The sequence below is a fragment of the Drosophila grimshawi genome, unplaced genomic scaffold, assembly GCF_018153295.1.
Source record: "Drosophila grimshawi isolate 15287-2541.00 unplaced genomic scaffold, ASM1815329v1 contig_1377, whole genome shotgun sequence".
NCBI classification, from domain to species: Eukaryota; Metazoa; Arthropoda; class Insecta; order Diptera; family Drosophilidae; genus Drosophila; species Drosophila grimshawi.
The window spans coordinates 247,198-273,431 of NW_025062900.1; the positions used below are offsets into that span (position 1 = coordinate 247,198).

The window sequence follows — 26,234 nt, forward strand, 5'->3', positions numbered from 1 at the left end:
GGGCAAAATAAATAATTTCTCTCTCGTTGTTTACATTTTTTCAGTTTCTCCAGGCTAGTTTTACAGTGAGCCCACACCACAAAATAATTTATAAAAATAATAATAGTTTATGATTTAATGCATTGCAAATGTACAAAACAAAGAAAATGTCTCACTTCGATTTAAAGCACACTTATCAATGTGATAAAATATATGTATACAAATAATTACATACAAATCATTTTCTTTATACTGTTGCAGCCCTAACTCACCGTTAGTGTCGTCACTCTCACTCTTATTCTCGCTCTCTCTCTCGCTCAGAGATAGCGACTGCGTCTGTGTGTGTGTGGGTGTAAAATTGTTTTTGTTTCTCTCCGTTGCACATGTGTGTGTGTGTTGTGTATGTTTGGTATCACTGTAGGACGCTTCGTCACAACCGATGGCGCTGCTGCTGCTGTCTGCTGTCTGCTGTTGCCTTCGTCTCCATTCGCCGTCGGCTGAAAATGCGATAAAGAAAAATCGAGGCTGGCAAGCCAAACGAGAAAAGTGAATGTTGTGTCGCGAATTGTAGTCACAAACCTTCCTAACTTCGTATAGGTTGGGCGTCCCAAGCAGCAGTCGTCGTCGTTCAAAACACAACTGACTACAACTAATAGCGCGCAAGTTCAGCGAAGGCTATCAACACGAGAAATACAAAATACAAAAAGAAAAAATACAGAAAACATATACTTATAACTGTACAGTGCAATTAGTGCAAAATGTAAGTTGAGCCAAACAAACGTGCAAATGCATACAAATATATGTGAATGCATGTGTGTGTGTGTGTGAAGAGTTAAACTAATAAACGTGTGCAGATCAAAAAAAAGAGAAGTGAAAAAGAAATCAAAAAGTGAAATGTACAATTTGAGAGACATTTCTTGCGCAATAACTTCACATCCTTATCCTTGAAATTTATGCATACATACACGCACATATACACACCGTATACTCACAGCTACACTCATCATTACATTTTAGTAAATCACCTTAATTTTGGCTATTCAGAAAATTTTAAAATATATATTTTTGGCTTTCTAAAAATCAGGGTTTCCATTTCTAAATTTTATGCTGGATTTTTCTAAAATTAAGAAAAAATATTTATAATTTGCAGTGTGTGGATTTCTTTGTGTGTACCATAGAAGAATTCTTGTTTTAGATTTTTTGTTACTTTTGTTATTATTAAACATTAGTATTTTTAGACTTCACATATACACAGACATGTTACATAGTTTGTAAATTCATTTAATTAAAAAAAATCTTGGCCTTAGAGGCAGACGGTAGGTAAACTCTAATATAAAAACCGGTCCAGTATTTTTCATTTATTGTGTCTGTATTATAGAAAGGCTTTTTCTAAAAATGAGGTTTACAGTTTAAATATTTGTTCTTAAAATTATAAAAAATGTCTATAAAAAAAATAGTCAAAATGTAGGTCAATTTTTTTACAGAGTGTACAGATTAGCTCCAAAAATATATGAGCAAAAATATGATATATGATTTTCTCCACTTACACAGTTCTAAAAAATTGCAAATATGGCATTCCGTGTCGCTGGCCTCTTCCTGAAAAAGGAGCTCACCGCTCCAATAGCACAGCACCTGCGTCTGATGCGCACCACGAGCGTTGCACAGACTCAGTTTTTGGCCAACTCACCCAATACAGCGCTGGACAAGAGCATAATTCAGCGTTATCGAAGTCTCGAAACTCCATCGAATCGCGTCCAGGCCACATATCTGTGGATCGATGGCACTGGCGAGAATATACGTCTCAAGGATCGCGTGCTGGATAAAGTGCCCAGCTCCGTGGCGGATCTTCCTGATTGGCAATATGATGGCAGTTCCACTTACCAAGCGCAGGGTGAAAACTCGGACACAACACTGAAGCCGCGTGCCGTATACCGGGATCCCTTCAAGCCGGGCAAGAACGACGTAATCGTTATGTGCGACACTTACAGTGCCGATGGCAAACCGACGCCCTCAAATAAACGTGCCGACTTCCAGTCTGCCGTGGACAAGATTGGTGACCAGGAGCCCTGGTTCGGCATCGAACAGGAATATACATTACTGGATGTGGATGGACGACCCTTTGGCTGGCCCGACAATGGTTTTCCGGCACCGCAGGGTCCCTATTATTGTGGTGTGGGTGCCGATCGGGTATATGCCCGTGATCTTGTCGAGGCACACGCCCTTGCCTGCCTCTATGCCGGCATTGACTTCGCCGGCACCAATGCCGAGGTGATGCCAGCCCAATGGGAATATCAAGTTGGTCCTAGCAACGGAATGAAGGCCAGTGATGATCTCTGGGTATCACGGTATATTCTGCAGCGTATTGCCGAGGAATACGGCGTAGTTGTCACCTTCGATCCGAAGCCAATGGAGGGTCAGTGGAACGGTGCCGGTGCCCACACTAATTTCTCCACGAAAGCAATGCGCGCCGATGGCGGCATGAAGGCCATCGAGCAGGCCATCGAAAAGTTAAGCAAACAGCATCAGCGTCACATTCGCGCCTACGATCCCAAGGAAGGAAAGGACAACGAACGGCGTCTGGTTGGTCGCCTCGAGACATCGAGCATTGATAAGTTCTCGTGGGGTGTGGCCAATCGGGCGGTAAGTGTTCGAGTGCCGCGTGGTGTCGCCACCGCGGGCAAAGGTTACTTCGAGGATCGTCGTCCAAGCTCCAATTGCGATCCATATGCTGTGTGTGGTGCCCTGGTTCGCACTTGCCTTCTAAATGAATAGAAGGGGTTGACTGCATGCAGTTCTCTTTTGTGCCAGTGTGTTGTGGGCGATCATATATATATATATATGTCCATACATATATACATACATACATATATATATAGTTAAATTTTGTAGTAAAATTTGGCTATTTTTCGATGTGGGTAGAATCACGAATTAATTTGTTTGTGTATAAAAAGACAGCATTTAGCATTTAAGTGAAGCAAGCAAGAAAGCGAGTTAAAAACGAGTTAATTAACCAGCAAAAAAAGCGCATCATTGCTGCCATAAATATGTTTATAAATTATGTATAAAGAAATATTGCTTTCTATATATATATTTTGTAATTTAAATAATTTGTATATTAATTTCTATTCCCCGTTGTCAATTAGTAGACAATGTTCGTTATTTGTGTAGGTACAATGCATGTGTGTACATAATAAATTAATATATAAAAAAACATTTTTTTTTTTAATTTGAATTCTTTTGATTTTTCCCAAAAGTATGTCAAAGAGATGAGGAATTTATAAAGATGCTCTGGTTACCAAATTTGAAACATGGAATGTTTTCAAAAATTTCCATAAAGTTATTTTTTGCTCGAACGGTATGCCGAAATAAATATATTTAAATACATCATACTCTATTAAATGTTATTATACAATTTGTTAAAGAAATCATATTTATAATAATGTAATCGTTATCAACTGTTGAATTTCAAAGCAAAACATATTATAAATACAAAACATATTATAAAAAACACATAATATCATTTCAAATATCAACAATTTTACCTAAATTAGAAATTAAATTTTTGAAAAAAATAAACAAACTTTAATATTCTTATTTTGGGATATACACCATTTTCGTTGTGTCGGATCTTCAGTCTGCTGCAAGAATAAATAATTGGGATATTAAACAGAATTTATTTGCTTTGTAAAAGTTTCCGCACGAGCGAACGATCATCTCTTGTATAAATGGAAAATTTTCCGATTGGAAAAACGAATGTGTTTACTGAATATGACATATATTTACAAAGAAATTTACTTGACACTTTGTTTTTTCTTATTGTATGTTTTAAGTACATATGTACATTTTATAGACACACACAATATATATTTATAAATATACAAATGAGTGCATGAACTTATGTGTGAGTATAAAAATTATGTAGGCGAAATAATTTGATGTATTTCACAATTGTACGCTATCATTGGTCGGGCTGCTTGTTGAAAACTTGCAATCAAATGTTGATAAATGCAATCACATTGCAACTAGATAAGAAGAATACGACCTTAGTATGTAATTGAAGCGTGTATTCAACAGCAGGCAGACAAGTGTGCGATGTACTTCACCTTGAGTTGATGACACTGTTGACACCTGCATCGGCGATTAATGCGTTAGTACAGCTTGTTATTGCAACTACACCATTCCACAAATGTACTACTTACATGGACATATACAGTTGCGGTCAAAATAATAGTAGTGCTGCTTCTCAAAGCATTTAATTAAAATATGACTCATTTTATGGTGATCAAATCGAGACCTCTTCAATATTTTCTGCAAAACAAAAATATTTGGTTTCTCATCTGGGAATGCTTTCAAATACTTAATTTCCAAATACGAAATGTAGTACAATAAAAACACCCATCAAATCTAGCTCTTAGAAATATTATTTAGCCGCAGTGAAAGCTAAGAAAACTTTACTATTATTCCACTACTATAATAATGATAAATTTAAATATAAAAATAATAATTTTAAAAACTTTAATTTTTTGTTAAAAAATATTACCCGTATGCCAACTTTTAATGTTTACGTATCTTCGGTATTTATTGCTTTTACAAAACATATGTGTGCACTACTTTTAATATGACCGCAGCTGTATATACATATATATACATATATATATATATATATATATATATATATATATATATATATATAAAGAGGTAAATAACTTAACTGCACGAATATTTCTACAAATTGTTGTTGCATTTGGCCAGTTTTTGTTTTTATTCCAATTTTGCCTCTATATATACACACAAATACAAATATTATGGGCTGTAAGCTGTCAGATTGTGACAGTGTAATAGGGTCACTAGCCTGCAAGCGATAATGCAGTTTATTATTAGAATCAAACAAGCAATATGCGCTTTCAAGGATTTTATTTATTATATTGCTGCTGGTACAAAGCCTCCCATAATCTTTTAAGCGGCGAGTTATCCAATTTCGATACGAATTTAGGAAAACAAAAAATAAGTAAATATACAAAACAAACTTACGAGTTTTTCTATTTCAATGTGAATTTACGACAAATAAAAACAAATACTAGATATATACATATATGCATGGGATGTATCCATGGCATTTAATTCGATATGGTGGGGTGGAACATATACGGTAAAAAACATATACAAAAAGAAACCAAATAAAAAACCAGTCAGTCAGTTTGAAATCTGTTAATTTAAGTCTGCTATACACGCAATACGCTTGAGTTCCGCACCTACCGCTATTTAAATGAATGAAGTTTATTTATATACGGCAAAACGAGTTTCTAGCCATATGTTGACATCTTACAGTGCAGGTCTTTCGAGATCAGCCTGATCAGCTCAAGCGGGTCCAATTAAGTTTTCCTCTTTAGAAGATTTGCATAAAAATGAAACAAACTCAAGTTATGTATGCTCAAAACTGCTTTTAAATTTAAAAAATACTGATACCAAATCAAAACAATATTCATTATTCAGAACACTCAAACGACATTTGTTTTGTTAGTCAAAAAATGGTATGCAGAAAATTATCTGCATTTGATAGGGAGGGGACCGAAATGAAATTCCTATTAAAGTCAATAGAAATAAAATTATTGGCCAATAAGTCATTTGACTTACGCGTAAAGTCACAGCAAAAAACAATTGTTTTCATTGGTCAAGCGGCACCTGTGCAGCTCAAGAATCATTAAATGAATTAAGCAATCGATCAAACTGGCATTTAGTGAAATTATCACGGACGTTCGCTGCTGGCTCGTGCAAGGATAAATAAAGCAATGTGTGCAGCTTAGCTCTATATATATGTATCTATATATATATATATAACTATACATATGTGTATATGCATCTATTCATTCATTTTTGTGGCCGCGGCGTGTAAAGTTCAAAAGCATTTGATAAGCCGACCATCATCAAATGGTTAATGGTTTGCTATGCGAGCCATCAGATGACGTGGATCTTATTTGCGATAAGAACGTTGAGCTTAGCCTGATGTGTGCCACTTGCTTAACTTGGTCATTAGATGACAGACGTTATCGTGCCATCATAAATCATTCCATAATTTCCAGTGCCACATGCCAAAAAAAAACTAAGTCTACTTTCAGAAATTAGATTGATCTTATCCGCAAATAACAAATTCAATTTGTTTAAATAAATACAAAATTGTGTTACGAAATGCGGCACGGAATCGTTGCGTGATATATTTGTTTATATGTATGCAGGTATGTATGTTATTTGGCTTGACCGTGCTCAATGCTTGGCAAGAAATCATTAAACAGTTGATGACTCACAAAAGCTTTTTGCTATCTACATACACACAATTTTACACACATTCGCCTTATCAGACACTGAGAATGGGGCAATGGTAAGGTTGAGTTTTTGGTGATAATAATAACAGATTTTATTGTAAGCTAACACTAAACATTTAATAAAATCGTAAACCAAAATTTCTAACAAGCCCTTTTTATGCATTTGTAGCACCAATTTATGGTTGGCCTATTTTTAATTGATTATTGTATCAATCGATTTTATTAAGTGCCAAATCAACCGATAATTATGATTATGGCACCACCCATAAAAACACTCCACGAATTGCTGCCAGTTTTCATATCAAGTGGCCGTCGAAATATAATCTAAGACGGCGACTTTGGCATAAGAGATAAATATGGCCAGAAATAGAAATATATGACAAAAAAATAACATTTTTTTTTTTTTTGAAATCTAATTTTATAATATTGTATTCAATACAAGTCGAGAGTACAAAAATAAGAAATTCATTGTTACAATACAATGGCCTCTTATCAACTGCACTTGACAAATTCTGTGTGGCTTCAGTCATAAGGAAAGCAGCTAACTATATATATATATATATATATATATATATATGTATATATATATATATGCATTATATAAGTGTAAATGTGTGTCTGAAATTCTAATTCGTTTTCTTGCAAATGGCTGGAACTGGAATAATAAAATTGAAGTGAACATTTTGAAAATTAACAATTCTCATTCAATCGAGCTTCATAATATATATATATATAAATATGAAACTAGCTTCTCGTCGTATCGTTCATTTTCAACAAGTATATTCTTCTGCATTCCCGGAGATTTGGCTGTCTACGCCGTACACGCGAGCCGATTGTTTACGTCATCGGCTACGCACGCGTTTGCCAAGTGATCTTTTTGTTCTTTGGCTGATTAGCACATTGAACCAACCAAAAAAAAAATTATATAGAACGCCACCATCAAAACCCCGACGAGTGGGGCGGAAATATGGTTTATCATCATTTGCTCTGTTTGCCATCGTCTATTAAATTTAATTTCAATTGACAATTAATGTTAATTAATACTTTCTATTAAAATAAATTATTCTGCATGCACTAATTAATGTTTGCGGGCATAGACTTTTTATAATCATTTCTTTAAGCCAGCGAGTATGTATATTGGCACGTACCAGTAAATACTGGTTGACCATTTTGTGTGTATTTTTTTTATAATTCAATCAAATGGTGACCCTTTGTTGCTTTTGACTTCATGCGAAGAAACTGGCAGTGTATGGTTTTTTGTTGTCCATGTGAGCTGATTATGAATTTCCGATAAGCGGTGCTCTTGGCTGAGTGTGTGAGCTGTAAAGTTAACAAACGGCGTTATCAATATACTTTTCTTAATTTGTATAAAATGTACTCAACGCACATATTATATAGTCTATATCTGTGACTCCAAGTTGAGTGAACCGCCCGATTACCCGATCTTAAAATTTTCCGTCATTATTATTTGCAAGAGATATAATGAATATCAACAGCCGTTGAACATATTTTTTGTGCTCTTTTGTGCCCTGGATGTCCAAGCTCAAGAGAATAAAGTTCATTTACTGCAGAAATAACAAAAGTAAACAGTTAATACTGTACACCACAGACCATTGACCCTGCGCAGAATTGTAACAAAAAAAACAATCCAATCAAAATCAATGTTATCCTTGGACACGTACACATGTATACATATTTATCTATGTGAATACTTATTTGGTTATGTGTGTGTGTATCTCATTAAGCAGCCAAACATGAAATAAGATGACTTAAAAATGCGGGGACAGCTGTTTAACTCACAAAGGAAAAGTTCCCAAAGTTTAGCTTTACTTTATTAAAGTATTTAACTGCGTGTATTTGTTTATATCAGCACTTCGATCTCAGACTCAATAAATTGTTTAATAAATCTCATATACAATCAATGCAAAATTAAACTTTTCCCAATTTAATACTTTTCCCGGGCACAGACTAATTTCTCATCAAAAACATTTCAAATTTCCCATGTGTATTGACGATTTTTATATTTTTTTTTTTTGTGGTAGTCCCAAAGTATGCTACCTTTTTGCATGATAATTGAATAATATGGTGAACAATTTATTAAAGGTAGTTTTGGGCATACATACAAATTTACAAACATACTTTTGAGGTGGTTATTTATTTGATCCCGATTGATGTTAATCCCTGTACAACGTTTATTGTTGAGTTCAATCGTTTCGCCCGCAATTCTTTTTGATGATCCTGCCAGCAAAATTATAAGTGGATAGTGGGATGCAATTCTGAATTGGGCAGTTCTTCCAGCAGAGCTCCTCTAACCACAAAGATTCCTTTAGACTGGTGCAATATGCTCAGGAGTGGATTTCTTGGACTGATGCGCATATTGCTCATGGTATAAACTCCCTTATTGAGGGGACAGCTGAATGAATAATTACTTTGTTTCAAAATGCCATCCTTCACGGGCTTGAATAATGGAACGGCATTCATAATGCTATGCATATCACATAATCTAGTTGTTGCATTATAAACGATATTCTTTTTTTCCTTATTGCGTTGTTGTAGAATCAACATTCTTGTGACAGGCGATTTAATTTCCTCGTTAATGGTGGTAATCGATTCAATGCCATTACTGTTCGAAAATGTCATATTTACTGTGAAACGCGGACGATCGTCTGTCCAGTTGGTGTAAAGAAAATTTACATAATAACAGCTCTAAATAACGAAAGCTGTCAAATATTATTATTTAGCACAGTATTGACAGATATAGCTACCTCTTTGCAGTCGATTTTCATGCGATGGATGGAAAACAATAACCAAACGGTTGTAAGCACACAGATATTGAATTTAATAGTCATAGTCTTCTCGTCTACCCAATGATAATGAGGCCCAAATTTGTTTTAGCAAATAGTTATACAGAAATAATTATTATCAGAAAATAATCTTCATGAGTAAATTATTATTGGTTTTTGTGGTTCAAAACAAACCAATTACACTAATGTAATATTTCGAATTTTTGTGCCAGTCGCCAAATCTCAATTAGCTTGCGATGCACTCGCTGCGAACTATTGGTCTTTAGCACATCGTTTAGATCGAGATCATTATCCGTCGCAGGGACGTCATTTGCCAATATGAAACGGGTCATAAATATAGAATGGGGCACTTGAATATAGCCGACGAGTTTCAGCTCAGCACGAAACCTGCCAATAATCAGGATATGTAGTTACAGTCGGAACTATATATATATGTATATATATATATATATATATATATATATATATATATATCTTACGCATCGTAGCTGTATGTAGTTGTATCCGCACCAACTGATAGTAAACTATCGATAAAGGCATCATAGTAGACCTGTAGTAAGTGTTCGTAATTTTCCTCAAGCACGGAAGTTGAGACGCTTGTTAACAAAAATGATATCAAGTCATGTATAACAGAATCAAACTGCGAGGTTTGAAAGTCGATGATTTTCAATTGCGTAGGATTCCCGGAATGATCTAAAAAGTTTATTCGAATTTATTATTAAATACATATATATATGTAAATTCAATTTGCTAACTTACCGTACTTGAACATTAAGTTCATTGTCCACAAATCTGAGTGAATTACGCTATTAAATGCATTATTTTCGTTAGGTGGCCTTGCCAAGAAACTGAAGAATTCCTTTGACAATTTGCTTACCAGCTCCACCAGCCCCTCATCGTTGCCGGTTGCTTCTCGAATGTCCGTTAAAGTTTCCGCAATCATCGTTGCCTTCGACTCCGGTGCAGCTGCATGCCAATCGAACTTGTCAAAGAACGGTCTAACTTCCATCTCAAAAAGTTGCGGCTTTCTCAACCGCAAAGCAATGGTAAGTGCATGAAATCTTGCCATATATTTGAGCACCAATTGGGTGTGAAGCAAGTCGAAGGGTTGCAATCTTCGTCCAGGCAGGTAGCCACTGTACCGCAGATCATCCAACACCAGAATTGCATCATTGTCCACTTGACTGCTGTTCGGCTTGAGGGATATTCGTGAACCAAAGTACCGGGCAAAGCCATCGAATTGTGCTTCCTGGGGTATGCCCGCCTCCTCCTCTAAAGCTTTTATTGCCGGTGCCAATTTCTCGTAGACAGCATTCTCAGCCAGACAGGTGCGTTCGGGTTGTATAAATTGCCAATATTTTGGATCTGTGGGCGGAACTTTGGCCACGAGTCGCTTAGCAAAGAGCTCACCATTGGGTTGCTTTATTTGGGCTCGTATCGATATCAAAACACTGCCGTAATTATCACCCAGCTGTGTTAAGTGTTCCACCTCGTACGAAATGAGACTTCCGCCATTTAATGCCGGCAGAATTACCTGACCCAATTCGTGAATTTCTGGTAGTTTGTTCATCTTGATAAGCCTCACAAAGTTACGAGCTGTGCGTATTACCAGCTAGTCAGCAATTGAAAGCAATTTACTTTAAGTATATAGAAAATTGTGTTATTATAAGCTTGCCGGTTTACGCTTTGATAACACAAGATCTACACTCAAAAAAAAAAATCCCCATGAAATGTGGAAAATCGCCCTAAAATCAAAACGCCAAAAAATGTAAACATTTTTTTTTTTATTTTAGAAATAATATCTAAACAGAAAGAAATCTTTTTTCTTAAAATTAGGAAGGCTTGCTCTCTTGACTGATATATTGGAGTTTAGCTTTAATTCAGTGGAAAGTCCCTCTACTAATCAAAAAACCATGTCTCTTAAGCTTAAATTTTAGAAATGTACTTTGTGAATAACAAGATGAGAAACTCTTGGCGGCAATGCTATGACGAATTTCACAAATTCGGAATAATTTTTTTCTGAGTGTACTTCTATAACTTCTACTTCTTTCACTCTATCTCTCTCTTAATCTCACTTCGACTGCCTCAGAGTTTAAGAGTTTGAGACCTCAGATTTGATACACTTGCATAATACAGAGAGTATAATAATTGTTCTTATCTTTATAAGATCTTTCAACAAACAATACAAGTTTAATATAGTTGATATAGTATTTATTTATATGTACAGTTGCAAAAAAAATAATAGCACCACTCTCACAAAAATTGCTTAAAAAGTTTTTTTTTTTTTAAATTTATAAGTTTAAGGAACTTATGAACACGTTTGAGAAGTGGCTCTAAAAAGTGAGAAACAAAAAAAAAATATAAATTTATTCACCGTTCAGTTAAAGATTTGAAATTAATTAATATTAAAATATTGAGTTTATGAAAAAGTAAGAATATTACGATTTCTACAAAGTGGTGCTTTTTCAATACTTGAGAAAACTGGTTAGTAAATTTTTTGCTTTTTTTCGGAAGAAAAATTTCGTGTTGCTATTAGTGTTTTGCAACTTTATGTAGCTTTCAATTCAATAAAATATGTTGAATTTTTTCGTCAATCTTAATATATCACTCAATTTAACCATAATTTTTTCTACTCCTCTATTTTTGGTTAATACACTTAAGTCCACATCTTTGTAGTCGCTGGGAAGCGTATTGTTTTCCGCCAAGACAACTTTGGTCATAAAGAGGGCATGTGGCACCTGCATATGTGCAACGCGTTGAACTTCATCCAGAAAACTGGAAGTATTAATAATTAATTTTTATAAATGTATAATATATAATTATTTAATAAAATTATCATAAGCGAAATACATTTCTATTTCGGATTGAAATAATGACAAAGCTATAAGTAAGTTGCTATTTTTTGCGGTGTTAAACATGTTATCAGACATGAACTTTGAACAGAAATGAACAACTTCTTATCGGCTGTAGCCTTACTCTAGGCAGACAATTAAATGTTCCAACCTTGTGTGATGTTCAATATATGGAACATTAGTACTTTGACCAAATTAGTGTTAATAGTAGTATTTCTACTTACGCCTCGTAGCTATATTTAGTTGTATCCACATTCACAGTTTGCAATGATTGAATGAATGCCTTATAATAAATGCTTAGAAAATTCTTGTAGTTTTCCTCCAATACCAATGTATCTATAGAAAAAATTATAGAAATTTTAAGTATATACATTTTATTCTATAATAAAAAGTATATATATATATATATATATATATTTACTTTTTTTTGCATAATTGTTGTTTATTCAATAAAACTTACCCACACTCGAGAGTAGAAAGAATATTAAATCGTGGACTACAGACTCATATTGGGCAATTTGAAAGTCTACAAATTTGAGCTTAGCGGGCAGACCAGCATCATCTAATAATATAATGAAACTAATAAAACATAATGTGTATATATTTAAAAGATCAACTCACCATATTTTACCATCATGTTGTTTATCCACAAGTCCATATGAACTAAAAGGTAAATTTAAATACAGTAAATTTAAATAAAAATAGCTTAAAGTTCATATCTTTGAAAGAAAAACCGGCAGATAAACATTAAAGTCTCGCTACCTATTGAAGTCCAGAGTCCATCCTTAACATCCTTAGTGGATTGAAATGCTTCATAGATATCCAGGAGTTGCTGGACACGTTTATGGTCACTGTCATCGCCATTAGGTAGGGCCCTAATGTCCGCTAAAGTTTCGTCATTCAACATATTTGTAGTCTCAGGTCCCATATTATCATTCATATTGAATTTCTTGAAATACGGTCGAATACATTCATCAAAAACTTTTGGTTTCCTTAGACGCAGGGCAAGGGGCAAGGCATGAAACTGAGCCATGTAATGCAATATGAGCACAGCATGGCCAAGGTCATAAGCGCTATGCCTATTACCCGGAATGTAGCCACGAAATGTGACATTTTCCTGCACCAGCACAGCATCACGATCAACCTTGGGAGCGTCTGGATTAAGGGAGATGCGGGAGCCAAAATAACGGGGAAAACCATCAAAGAGATGGGCGGGCACAATGCCCGCCTCCAGCTGCAGTTTGTCCAGCTCCGGCGCCAAATATTTGTAAACCGCATTCTCCGTGATGCATGTGCGTTCCGGTTGAAAGATCTGCCAATACAGATCGTTGGTGAGAGGCGGCAATTTGGCAATCAATGCCAAATCCTCGACGCTGTCATCAGCTTGTCGAATTTTTGCACTAATTGCCAACATTAGACTGCCATAATTGTCACCGGGTTTAGTCAGATATTTAGTTTTGTAAGAGTCGATTTTGCCGCCCTGCAGCAAATGCGGCTCAATCACTCTGTGTAAATCGGTAATTTCGGGCACTTCTCCCATATTTTGGAATTTGAGCTGTGTTCTTATTTCGCTCGGTTCTAGTGACTAAATGAAAGCAAAACGAAAAAGTCGCATTGCTTTTGATACATCGCGCAACTTGATTAGGGTTGTGTAGTCGTCGTCGGACAAATAGACAGACACACACATTTGCATTGAAGATAAGTTTAAATAATTGTACAATTGCTGTTGTCAAGATGATGACGATGACAAGATTTGTACAAGTGTTGTGTGCACATAGTAGCAGTCGAATTGATATCATGTCTTTTAACACTCCTTCCCCGAACAAGTAGACCCATTTTTTATATCCAATAAAAATAATTTAAAAGGGTAAAATGGTTTTGCGCCAGAGTATGTAACAACCAGAAGGAAGCATCTCATCCGACCTCATAAAACATATATTCTTGATCAGATGTAAATTCAGCTTTAAATTAGATGTCGCACGCTAGCTATTAGAGCTAAAGACTTTAAATTGTAAATTTATGTAGTTTCTCGTATACCCCGGACACATACAGTTGTCTTCATTTGATCGCTAACTGCCGCCGTTTCGCAAACATTCAATAACATTAAAGGCAGAGAATTCTAATTGATATATTAAATACATTGACATATACATATATCAACTGTACAAATTTTATCAAGATCGGATAAGAAACACCCAAGTTATCCGTTAAGATTTGCTCACATTAATGTGCTGAAAGCTTTTTTTAAAGGGATATTTCCCAGTTTTATTGAGAATACATAATATAGAACATTTAACAGTTTGGCACAGGGTATATCGTAGTCGAGCTTACTCGACTACGTCATTACTTATTTGTTTCCATTTCAATTGTCATCGTGATTAACTGTAAAATGTTCGCAGACTGATATCAGTTGAAGATCAACAACAATCAACTATCAGCAAGTCGATGTTATGTTCCAATCGCGCAAAATACACACATTTACCTAATATGAATGAATGTAAGATGCTAAGAACATATATTTAAGTACTGATAATACAACTATTAATATATATTTAAATAATTAATCAAATTCAAGTTTGTATCAGTTATCATAAGAAATGTATATACGGTCACACTTTGTGTGTGAACGAGTGGCCAGCGCTACTTGCAGGATTGCACTGTCTTGTTATCGATTTATCGAATGTGCATGAAGAATTGTATACTTTATTGACAACTAAAAAAAAAGAGAGTAAATTTAATGGATCAAATATTGGCCGCCATTCAAGAAGCCGCACTGCAGCAGCATTTGTGCAACACAGCCGGTGGCATGCAGCTGCCATTTATGCAGTTGCCATTTCCTCTCTGCCAGCAACCGATGATGAAATTCGCTGGTGGCTATTCACAATATGGAAATCCAACCCAATCTGCACACGATGTGTCTGATTTAGTGGAGGATGAGGATGAGGACGATGAGGAACAAATTCGCACGCTCTTCTGCAATAACCTGGACGAACGGGTGAGCGAAGAAATACTCTACGAGGTGTTTCTGCAAGCGGGTCCCATTGAAAATGTTCGCATTCCTTTGGACAATGCGGGACGTCAACGGAATTTTGGATTTGTGACCTATCAGCACAAGAGTGCGGTTCCCTACGCAGTGGATCTCTATCAGGGATTAGAACTGTTTCAAAAGAAGCTTACAATCAGGCAGCAATGCGTCGAGAAACCCAAACATCAGCAGGGCAGATCACGTAATCCATTTTCACAGGATTTTGCCACGCCGGCAGCGCAGGGAAATGAGCATGGAGGAGCTCCTCGTCATGCCCGCCATAGTATGCATGATATCAACAGTCATTATGCCCAAAACAAATACAACAATGATCTGAGAAGGAGGAGCGATAGCGCCGTCGTCGATCGCAATCGGCCGAGAGCCCATCAACAGCAGCAGCATAACAATAGTGGCGGCAATCGGAGATCGGATCAACGATATAATCATGGCAAACGAAGATTAATCTAGACTTATTTGCTAGATAGATAACGTCTGCATGCAATATATACTTGTTTTTTAAGATTTTTTAATCCTTAAATAGATATATGTGGATCAGCAAAACGAAGATTACTCTACGATGAATATTATATTTGTCAAGTAAATGTTAGTTTGCTCGTCAAGCATTTTATATTAATTTAATTTTGTAACATTTATTTGATAAGTTCTTAAGGTAGATAAAGAAAATTGTTTCAAATATTTATAGTAATATTTTATGTACAAACATTTGATTATTGATTAGAGATTAGCGGGCAATGCTTCTCAATGCCTTCTCCACATTGCGATAGGTGCGCGATGGAATGACCTCCAGGAGCAATCGCTGATAGCTGCTGTGCTCCGAAAGAGCACGGAACAGGGACTTGGCAAAACTGCGCGTCTCCAGGCTGCCCTCCAGCAGAAGATTCGCACCAAGCACAAAGAATTTATCGCGATTTTCGCGAGCCATGGCATAAATGCGATCGCAGCCCAAGCGTTCCACCAATCTGAAGAGCAACTTTGCCGTTGTCGTTCTCACAATTGCATTCTGGTGCTGGGAACCTTTGCTGGCTAGAATGTTGAGCACCTTGGCCGGCTGCACATGATCCACCATCGATTCCAAGGCATGCGTGGCATCGGCGCGCAGGAAACGATTTGTGTCCGCCGAACGATGCAGCAAGGCACAAACTAAATCATCGCACTCCAGCTCCAAGGATTTGCATTTCAAAGTGAAAAGCTCTGTGGCCGCTTGGCAGGCTGCTCTAGCCACTTGGGAGCGCAAATTGCGCACGGATCTGGTGAGCTGGATGCAGGTCATGTGCATGTGATTGTCCAGGAAATCGGAATGGTAGCGTATCAAACGCACCATACTCTTAAGACCCAACACGTTCACCTCCCAGTTGCTCGAGTCTAGCTGATCAAAGGTCTTGACGAGAGCCTCTCGAGGTTTCTCAAACTTTGACATGTTCGCCGGAAATAATTCCGTCGGCGACATCTTTATCGACTGCTTTACGGGTGAGATGCGTCGCTGGCCACGCAACAAATACGAAGTCTTTGCCTTTTGCTTGAGTGGAGTGTGTTGGGTTTTCACTGGCAATTTGTGGCCCTTGTCCACTTGGGAACAGGTTGTTGCTGTTGTTGGTGAGCTGTTGTTGTCCATTAGGCTGGTACTCGCATCCAGGCAACCCTGCTTCGAACCGGGTCGCCGGCCATAGAGCGAATCCATCGAGATGCTGCGCGAGTGAATGGCTCTATTTTCTTCATTTACTATATCAGACTTTTTGCTGGATGAGACTTGCGCTTCGGTTGCCAGAAGTTTTTCATTATTTGCCATTATTTCTGGCAGGTCGATGGCTGTAGATTCCAGTGCATGCTGCAGACCTTCGACAACAACAAAACTATTGCTGCTTTCGATCTCTTCTTCGATGGCCAGGGATTTGATGGATTGGGCACGTGACATTTGTGGTGTGGCATCCTCCAATTGGGTCTTGATGCTTTCTGTTTTGCTCTGCAGGCTGTTGACGCTTTCGTTGCGTCTCAAAATGGGCGCTTCTTGAGTGGGTGACTCCGTCTCCTCCTCCAAGTCCTCCATGTCGTCCACGACTAGCTCCCCAAATTGTTGCTCCAAGCTCAGAGATTCGATTTCGTTGCGGGCATTTGCAGTTGGTTCAATCTTTTTGCTTGAGGAACTGCTGCTGTTTGATTTAGCTGATGCAGTTGACTTTTGGGAGTAGTTCGTCGACTTGACGGATAAGGGAGAGCCGCCTCCGCTATGACTGGGATTGTGATTGCTCATCTGGGGTCCTGCTGTCACTGAAAATGCTTGCATTGGTGTTGCATATGTGGCGAGTTCGCCCATTGGCTCCACTTTAATCCTGTTTAAAATTATATTAAATTGGTTAACTCAAAGGGTATTCAATAATATAAGTAATAAGTACACTCATAAAATTATTTTTAATGCTAATGGTGAGTCACCCTATTATTCAGAAAGCAAAGTTCTAAAATGTATGGGCGTGACTTACTAAAAACAATACATTGCATTATTCTAATTTTCCACGTAATTGATTGATGAATTCATACATTAGCTTTTTTGTTACTCATATTATTATAAAACATTAGTATTTTTAGAAAGAATGCTTGCATTTCTACATGTTTTTCTTAATAATTGAAAATAGTTATAAAAATTAGAAAAATCGCCATTGTTTTTTGGGTTGTCGATTTAGTCTTTTTACACTCTAGAAATTGTTCTCCCAATATTTAGAAATTATTTCCTAAAAATGGAAAAACTTGATATATTTTAGAATGATTTTCATTTTTTCCTCTAAATGTAAAAGTAAGAATAGGTATGTATTTAGTATAAACTTACAAATCAGTTTTAGAGTAAACCTCATCCCCCAGTGCGGTTGTGTGCAGCACTTGCCACGTCACATTATCAGTCGCCGCATTTGTTTCAATTTTATCAATTGTCATCGATTTTCTACAAAACGGACAGAGACACCGATCATATGGGAACAGACCCATTGCCTTTTCCAATATAAATTCCTTGACTGTGCAAAATAAATTGCGAATTTGTTGCAATAGATTTGCGGGTTGGCCGCGACAATTAAATGCATTCTGCATTTTACTATTACAGTTTACTCTTCTGTTTTGTGCATTTCGACTAAAAATTTGTTCATTTTACTTGTATTAAACGCAGGACTTGAGTTAACTTGACCACTTGAAGCAGCAACGCCACTTTACACACTGTTTTCTAACGTTCGTCGAACTTCGTGTTAACCACATCTATATTCCCCCATTAATAGAGGCGCAATGCCGAAACCACACACTGCGCTCTTTATTTCCATTTCAGGAAAAAAAAAACAACAAAACTTGCAAATGTAAAACAGGACATTGCGTTTTCCACTATAACCGAAGCACACACACAACACACACATACTTCCAAGGGGGTGGCAGCTCTGCACCCCTAGACCAACACTAATACTAACAAGCAAGTTAGCAACGAAACGGACAAAACTAGCAGTTAGCCATTGGTCTCTGTTCAAGCACTCCGAGGTATTTTCAGTTTGACTTTTTGTTTTCTAGCGAACACCTTCTGAGTCATGGTTCGGGTTTCTTCGTCTGATTGTCACGAAGACGGTGTACATACATATATGAATAGTAGTAATATCAGCAAAGTCGGCACATGGTTGCTCTCTTCGGTTTTTAAGCATTGACAAATTATTAAGGGAATTTTTCATATTTTACAAGAAAGTAAGTCTACAAATTATTTTCACTTCTAAATTGAACCACTTTTTATATAGAATCTAGCTTTTTTTTTCTTTTTTAATTATTTTATTCTTTGATAATTTGATAACTGATTATTTCCCTTTTTGTTCACTTATTTCATATTTTAAACGCAAAATATTTATGGCTGCCAATTTTAGAAAAAAATGGCTGCAAAAATTAACACCTTTTTAATTTCCCTTTTATTCATTTACTTCTCTTCTAAATTAAATCATTATTTTTTGCCACTAGCCTTATAATAAGAGTAATTTTTAAAAACCAATAAATAGTATATGTATATCATTTTCTTTTTATTCCCTTTAAACTACTATTTTTTTGCCTCAAGCTTATAATAACTTCAATTTTTAGAAAAGCTAAGAAAACAAATTGTTATTTTCCCTTCTACTCTCTTATTTCTCTTCTAAACTAAACCATTTTTTTCATTACCTCTAACATTGTAATTATTGTCACTAAAAAAAAAACAAAGACAAAAAAATTGATTTCTTGCAAAGGACAGTTCGCAAGTGGCTACAAATTGATGACATACTAACAAGAATAATAGCGCATAATATATATAAACCGGCTTCTAACAAAGGTTGTGGGCCACAAGTACTTGTAGTGGTCATTTGAAGGTTCGTCACTGGCAATATTGGCCATTCTGTCCCTATACCTATACCATAAGCGCCCTCGATGACTGTTTCAGCGCGCATTTAAATTATTTAGGTTAGATGACGATATTGTTGGTCTTTAACGTGGTCTTTAAGCCGCACACGTTGCATGCGTAATGCGTGGGGTGCCAAATTGTTGAGGTCAAAAGCGACTCAGCTACACTTTTACTCTCTAAATTTTTTGTTATGGTTTTGATTTTCAGTTCCGGGGCAGGGATACATGTTCACAAGCTAGGCATATATTAACATTCTATGAAGATGCATTTTTTGAGTTTGACTTACTGGCAATTACCGGTATCCCGGATTAGGGCGTTTGTTGTTTCCGATTGGTTGGGGAATTCTTGTTTATTAGTTTCCTTAAGTTTACATTTTCCTACTGCAGAATATGGTGGAAAAAACATATTTTTATTATTTATTATTATTATTATTTATTTATTTGTATACCTTGAAGTTGTTGATTGCCGTTCTCCATCCAGTTTTGTTGCACCAGATTGGCGGGTTTCTTAGTTATATGCTGCTTTTGGGATCTCAGTAGCTCATCGTTTAGCCTCGATGATTTTGAATCCTCAAAGCTATACGGATATGGAGTTCGCTGCATGCTTCGCATGAAATTGCTAATGAAATCTGTGTGTTGACGCACAACCGGAAATCTGTAAGTAAATGCGTTAGAAGTAATTATTTGATCGTGATTCTTGCGCTTACCGTGAATTTTGTCTAACCAGGCGTCTGTTGATGCCCCCCTTGCAGGATGTCAGTTGTATGAAGCTACCACTTCCACTGCCACTGCCACTGCTACATGTTGTTGTCGTGCTGTCCGTGCTTCTGCCATCCATTGAGGATTCAGAGCACGCCTTGGCCACTAGACGACGATCCAAGAAGTTTGCTTGAATAACTAGAAATTTAGTAAGCAGACTTTTTTTTAGAAATATGCTTTATATTTAATACTTACCACTAGTCCCATAGCTTTTCTTTTGAAAAAAGTCCTGATAGCAGATGAGCGAGAATGCAATTATAGATTTACTTTTACTATTACTATAAATGAGTGTTATAAACTTACGTTAGAGGATCTAGAGATGTCTAAGGCTTCAGGTGGCGAATGGAAAGAATGTCGATGCAAATTCTCATCAAGTTGATAGCTAAACAAAAATACAACAATAATTAAAATGTGCAAGCGGGTTGGGGCAGATCTCAGTTTGTTATTTTTCGTTATTATCCTCTTGAAAGGTTATGTAATTTTTGGCTTTGCTAAGATATCTTTGTTATTTTGATAATTAAAAGTTCAACTCAAATTAAGTTTTATATTTCAGATTTTCTTTGGATGACAAACCCTAGGCATCAGTGAAAAGTTGAGAAAATGTATATGTATAAGACTAAAGGAATTTTGAAAGTATCGATTTACCTATGGTTTAACCCTGTCGCGTTTTCCCCATCCTTGTATTCCTGAGCAATACGTTTCTTGTGTGCCGTGTGCAGACGACGTCGCTTTACGGCATTGGGTGAGGCGGAGCCTTCGCCTTGCGTAATCCAATCCACATCTGCGCCAAAGCGCAAAGCGCTCGACTGATCCTGTTTGTGGAATACATACACAACAGCTCCATCTGGCGTAATAATGGGCAGCTGGAGTCGGGATAATCGCTTCTTTACCGCCATTAGCAAAGCCGATCCCAATTCGATGCCATCGGTTATTTCGGCTACAATTTGCAATATCTGCTCCACCGAACATATATCGGCAAGTACAGCAAATACCTCCAATGCCGCCTGCCTCACCCGACGCTTCCGATTGAGGGCGGCATATGTGACTTGGGCTGCCAGGATGTTGATGTCGAAGCAGGTGCCAGGAAAGGACATCAAGGAGTATATGGACATTTGTAGAGCATGATCTCGAAACTGACGGTGGATTGTAATAAGCAATATTTAAAATAAAATTCATATTTCAGAATAATGCTGACCGTACACTCAAAAGAAAAATCGCCCAAAATTTTATTAAATCGCCTTACTTTTGCTCTTCATATTGTTCAAAAAGAAAATTTTTAAAATTCATGGTTGTAGCTTCCTAAAAACTACAGTTTGCATTTCTAAATTTCAGGGTGCATTTTTCTAAGACTTAGAAAGTATATCAAATTTCCAGGGTGTTGTTGTCTACAGAAATTAAATTAGAATTAATTATAATTAAACTTTAGTATTTCTAAACTCTAATTTAAAAGCCGAGCCATGAAATTTCATTAATTTTTTCTGCATTTTAGAAAAATATTTTTCTAAAAATAACGGTTTTCATTTCTATTTTTTATAAATATTTTTCTTAATAATTTGAAGCAAACATTTTTAAATTTTAGAAATTCTTTTTCTAATATCTGGCAATTAAGTCTATTAAAAAGAAAGACTTTCTATGTTTTAGGGCGACTTACTAAAATCTAGGCAATTTTTTTCTGGTTGTATTCACTTACTTTTGAACTTTTCGCATGCAGATAATCGGGTGCTGTTAATTTGGCCACAATTGTGCCAGCGGGCAAACGCTGCATAAGCGCCTTGCACACCCGATTTGCCCCGGCGTTTCCCTGCCGGCATAGTCCAGACAGTATCTGCTGCGTCCGATCCTCCAGGTTGTCCAGCGGCAGGCGTGATATCAAATTGGTCAACACTTCGCGCTTCAGCTCGGCCACCTCGAAGATTCGCTCCGAGGAGAGCAGGGTGCGGAGCAGACTATCCAAATAGGGCTGCACTCGAACCAAGTTTGTTGATGAACTCAGTGCTATCTCAAGTTGGGCTATGCCCTGTAAGCGATTGCGCCAGTCCTGCGAGTGGAGAGAGAGATTCAAATAAATTTGTCTCAGTTTGTCGAAAACATATTATTGCCGAGTCATTTCAATAATTGTCGATAAGGTTCTATTGTTACCCCGCACTGACCACAATTGGAACAACCAAACCGGCAACGATAACGTCGTTTTAAATAATTTCCTGACCCATGCCGTAGTTCCTTTTTTTTATTCGCGCCTTTTTTGTTGTGCTTTTTTTTCTATACTGTACGCGCTATAATTTTTGTTAATGTTTTATTATTTTTGTGCCAGTGCTGACCCAGTTCCCTGGCACGCTCTGTCCTCGTCCAACTTGAGTTACGTCTCCCACCAGCTAGGGGAGCCCAATGTATTTCTTGTTACTTTATCGTCTTCCATGTATGCTGTTAGTGAGTTATTGTTGTTGTTCTTGTTCCTTCTCTTTTTTCTAGCTGCTAGAAATATCGCGTGCATTTAAATGATTGGCCGGCTAGCTGAAATGCTGGCGTAGGACTCATTGGTACTCTGCAGCAGCTCCCAATAACATTACACAAGGCATGCAACTTTGGCTACAACTCTCAAGTTTTTTATACAGTGCCATAAAGTACCAAAGGTACAGTTGGTGCATAGGTGAGGTATTCTCGAATCGTATAATCCAAATTTGAACTTATTTATATTTTGTTGTTACATAGATTCCCAATTATTTTATCTTTTAGTGTGAAAGAATTTTGCTAAGTCTTTTCACAAGCGTGAAAAGTTTAGTGGAAGGTGAGAAAGAATAAGTTTTCAGGAATATTTTCTCCAATAGTACAATACGACACTTAAAATATTTATTTTAATTTTTTGTTGCTTGATTGATCATATGATATTTAAGTGCAGTTGAATTTTGATAAACCTTTTCATAAAGTTACAAGCGTTAAACGTTTAATGAAAGGTCAAACAGTATATGTTTTCAGGAATGTTTTCTCGAATTGTATAATACGACCTTTAAAATTTGTAATTTAAAATAACAAATAAAATAAAGTCACAACCGTGAAACGTTTAATGGACGAGGAAAATTAATACGTTTTCTATAAATTTAAAAGCTGTCAAATTCACGTTACTAAAACTCATTCAACAACTTTCCCATAAATTCGACGTGAAAATTTAGTGCTTTTGAATTGTTCGCGTCAGAAATTAATAGGTCATTGGTACAAAGGGGGTGCACCCAAAGGCTCATTCAATGGTCAGAATTGTGCTGCCATTAATAGTCGAATGTGTGTGTGGGGTTGAACTGTGCTGTGTGTGCACTTATCGCTATATTTTTATTAGTATGCCACCGGTATATGCCGGGTCTTATAATAGCAATGTAATACATATTGAAGTTGAGCCAATGCGTGTCGTGTTCGTAATACATTTTTGGGTGGCTGCCATAATGAAGAAAAAATTATAAACGCATATGAAACTGTATATATATTCTAGTAACCCAGTTAGCAAAAAAAAAAAGAAAAACGACCACTGGCAAATGAGGCCAGCGTGCGTTACAAATTCATTTTTCAATTTTTATGAGCAAACGATATTCAAAAAACAGTTACTCAATTTTAAATACCCTCGGTTGGTTTCTCTTCTTCAATATATTAGAAGATTATCCAACACTTACCTGCATAGAAGAGCAAATATTGAAATTATAGTGATAAACACGAGAGACTAGCACATTTTTATGACAGATGTAATTCTCCCACTTATAATCATATTATTCAATTAGTTATATATATCATCACTTTTAGAACAAGTAATCAGTTTGGTTTAACCAAAAAAAAAAAAAAAACAAAAACAAATTTTCCCACCTCACTAAAAATGTATATATAGTATTTATATAAGCCTCACCTATATTAATAATTATGTTAAAAGGACGCAATATTATTAACTTTTAACTAATTAGAAATAAATATTACACATGTACGTGCAATAAAAATGTAATTTAACTCAAAAAAAGTTCTACTTACCCCCGAGCGCAAGTCCATTATAGTTTTATAGTTGACAATGTCCAGTTCTTCCCAGTTATTTGGTGTTGCTGCTGGTTCCACTGCCCCAACGGCGACTGCTGTGGGAGGTGTAGCTAACTCCATGGTGACACTCTCGCTGCGTCGCAAGGAACGCGGCGAGGGATCCGAATCACGCTGGAGATTATGCATTACCTCGATCTGCTTGTGCGGCACTTTGGGACTGACGGAACTACTGCCCGCCGGACTAATGCTGCAGCTACGGTAAATGGGCGAGTGCGAAAGTGAGTCGCGCTTCGGGGACGCATTGGAGTTGTTGGTAGTGTCATTAGTAGTAGGAGCCGCCGGCTCCTTTAAGAAGCTATTACCACGAGGCAGGGGCTTTGTATTGTCGCTGGGTATCTCCAAGGTCAAAGCTGTCATTTTCGGACGTGATATATTGTCTTCAGCGTGTGCATCCTCCCTTAGCTTGTGCTCCTCATCAGCATGCAATGTAATGGGATTGGGATTGGGAATGGGATTGTTGCTAGTTTCTGACAATGTACTATCAATGTTGTTGTTCGCGGAGGAGGCTGCATCACTGTCAGGAGTTCGCATCTTGACTACTTCGCCACCAAAGGTGACACGTTTCAGGCCACGAAATGGAGTACCGAGTAGACTTTCATTGTGGACCATTTCTTCAACATCTGAATCACTAATAATCTGTAGAATGCCCTGTGATGACTTTGTGCCAACAGCCAAGGGACGACACACCAGCTCTGTGGCATCTATAATGGGACTGACCGACTCTTCAGTCTCCGTTTCTGCCTCGAGTATACGCATGGTCAGCGTATCATCGTTGATTTTAATTTCCGTTTCCATAATGACTTTTCCCTTGTCCGGCAGTGACTCTGCGGACTCTTGCGAGGAGTCACGCCACGTGTGCTCTCGAGGCAGGGCTCGCCAAGCTCCTGCACTGGTCATATTGGCCTCAGCACGATAGGGTTTATTCAATATGCCATATACTCTGCACAGATGATTGTACAGGGACAGACCACCGCAGTCGTCCAATAACTCCATTTCATCCAAGTAGCTTTCAAACTCTTGTAGTCCCAACAGTTCAGCAATTTTCGACAACACCTTCAGTGTGATCTCCTGTTGTGACTCATGGTGTTGCAGGCGTTGCACCAGCCGCTCCAATGTGTGCTTCGTTATAAAATGACGCTGTGGTGTGTGCAAAATCGATTGCAACAATGGCGGCAATGAAAGCAGGACACCACAGCTGAGTCGCTCGTCATAGCCGACAATCGACGGCTGACTGAGGCCAGTGTCCAAAATTTGCAGCATAACCATTTCCGGCATGGCTGTCTCGGTGAGATAGACCCGCAAACAGTCGAGTGCACCCTTCCTTACGGTTGGTGCCTGATGGCCGAGATTCTTGATTAAATCGTTGAGAAAATGCATACTATGCTTGTCCGCTTTCGAGCGCATCACGACGAGTACGTCGACGAGGACACGGAGTGCATGTTGTCGCACCTGCCACTCAGGATCCTGCAAGCGTTCGTGGAATTCGTCGAACATGGTCGCCGGACAAATTGTTTCCGGCAATCGACGCGTACGTAAAATGTGCTCCCACAACGGAGTCAATTGCACGGCACTCGATGTTTCCCCGTTGCGTCGTTGCATTTTATTTAGACACACACTCGACGGGTTGTTATTGTTGTTGTTGTTATCCTTGTGCTCGACACTGACATTCTTCTGAGCGTCCTCGCAGCTGGCATTTGTATTTACCAAAGTGTCCTTTCGATCGAGTATACGCTTTAGAAACATATCGCACAAGGGTGCTTTGTTTTTTTTTGGTTTGGTTCCGCTGCAATTATCTAACTAATTGCTGAATTCTCCTCTCACATCGAACTTCTTCACTTGATTTTAATTTACAATTGTCACGCAGGCTTGCATCCGGTCGGCTTCGTATATACATTGATTACAATGTCATTTGTGTATTTTTTCTGTTGTTTTGTTAGACCTTAGAATTTTTCCACTTCTGGTGTTTGCCAGTTGCTAGCAACGACTGCAACGTTTGTCCGCTTGCTATTCTTTTTTATAGTAAAAATAAACT

At 37.3% G+C, this 26,234-nt stretch overlaps 6 protein-coding genes and 1 long non-coding RNA gene across 7 annotated transcripts; 3 read left to right on the plus strand and 4 right to left on the minus strand.

Moving 5' to 3' along the window:
* Positions 1 to 437: 437 nt before the first annotated feature.
* On the plus strand, positions 438 to 3,769 carry LOC6561918 (glutamine synthetase 1, mitochondrial). The gene is made up of 2 exons (XM_001989389.2): positions 438 to 739; positions 1,531 to 3,769. The coding sequence occupies exon 2, from the start codon at positions 1,549 to 1,551 to the stop codon at positions 2,749 to 2,751; it is 1,203 nt and encodes a 400-aa protein (XP_001989425.1). The 5' UTR covers positions 438 to 739; positions 1,531 to 1,548; the 3' UTR covers positions 2,752 to 3,769.
* Positions 3,770 to 8,390: 4,621 nt separating this feature from the next.
* LOC6561917 lies at positions 8,391 to 9,148 on the minus strand. The gene is made up of 2 exons (XM_001989388.3): positions 9,065 to 9,148; positions 8,391 to 9,005 (listed from the first exon to the last, which is right to left on the minus strand). Exons 1-2 carry the CDS (start codon positions 9,146 to 9,148, stop codon positions 8,550 to 8,552), a joined length of 540 nt encoding a protein of 179 aa, XP_001989424.3. The 3' UTR covers positions 8,391 to 8,549.
* A 20-nt stretch (positions 9,149 to 9,168) lies between these two features.
* LOC6561916 lies at positions 9,169 to 10,696 on the minus strand. Its single transcript, XM_001989387.3, has 3 exons — positions 9,863 to 10,696; positions 9,583 to 9,796; positions 9,169 to 9,490 (listed from the first exon to the last, which is right to left on the minus strand). The coding sequence occupies exons 1-3, from the start codon at positions 10,671 to 10,673 to the stop codon at positions 9,286 to 9,288; spliced, it is 1,230 nt and encodes a 409-aa protein (XP_001989423.3). The 5' UTR covers positions 10,674 to 10,696; the 3' UTR covers positions 9,169 to 9,285.
* A 609-nt stretch (positions 10,697 to 11,305) lies between these two features.
* Positions 11,306 to 13,543, minus strand: LOC6561915. The gene is made up of 5 exons (XM_001989386.2): positions 12,718 to 13,543; positions 12,577 to 12,618; positions 12,416 to 12,517; positions 12,180 to 12,291; positions 11,306 to 11,878 (listed from the first exon to the last, which is right to left on the minus strand). Exons 1-5 carry the CDS (start codon positions 13,493 to 13,495, stop codon positions 11,668 to 11,670), a joined length of 1,245 nt encoding a protein of 414 aa, XP_001989422.1. The 5' UTR covers positions 13,496 to 13,543; the 3' UTR covers positions 11,306 to 11,667.
* Positions 13,544 to 14,603: 1,060 nt separating this feature from the next.
* On the plus strand, positions 14,604 to 15,670 carry LOC6561914 (RNA-binding protein 7). The gene has a single exon (XM_001989385.2). It carries the CDS (start codon positions 14,693 to 14,695, stop codon positions 15,446 to 15,448), a length of 756 nt encoding a protein of 251 aa, XP_001989421.1. The 5' UTR covers positions 14,604 to 14,692; the 3' UTR covers positions 15,449 to 15,670.
* LOC6561913 lies at positions 15,632 to 26,202 on the minus strand. The gene is made up of 9 exons (XM_032736400.1): positions 24,140 to 26,202; positions 21,828 to 22,175; positions 20,783 to 21,270; positions 20,441 to 20,519; positions 20,333 to 20,366; positions 20,086 to 20,275; positions 19,828 to 20,033; positions 19,666 to 19,759; positions 15,632 to 17,328 (listed from the first exon to the last, which is right to left on the minus strand). The coding sequence occupies exons 1-9, from the start codon at positions 25,943 to 25,945 to the stop codon at positions 15,723 to 15,725; spliced, it is 4,851 nt and encodes a 1,616-aa protein (XP_032592291.1). The 5' UTR covers positions 25,946 to 26,202; the 3' UTR covers positions 15,632 to 15,722.
* Positions 19,235 to 20,455, plus strand: LOC116805295. The gene is made up of 4 exons (XR_004365108.2): positions 19,235 to 19,347; positions 19,860 to 20,035; positions 20,106 to 20,286; positions 20,339 to 20,455. It is a non-coding gene; the product is annotated as an uncharacterized LOC116805295 (long non-coding RNA).
* Positions 26,203 to 26,234: the final 32 nt, after the last annotated feature.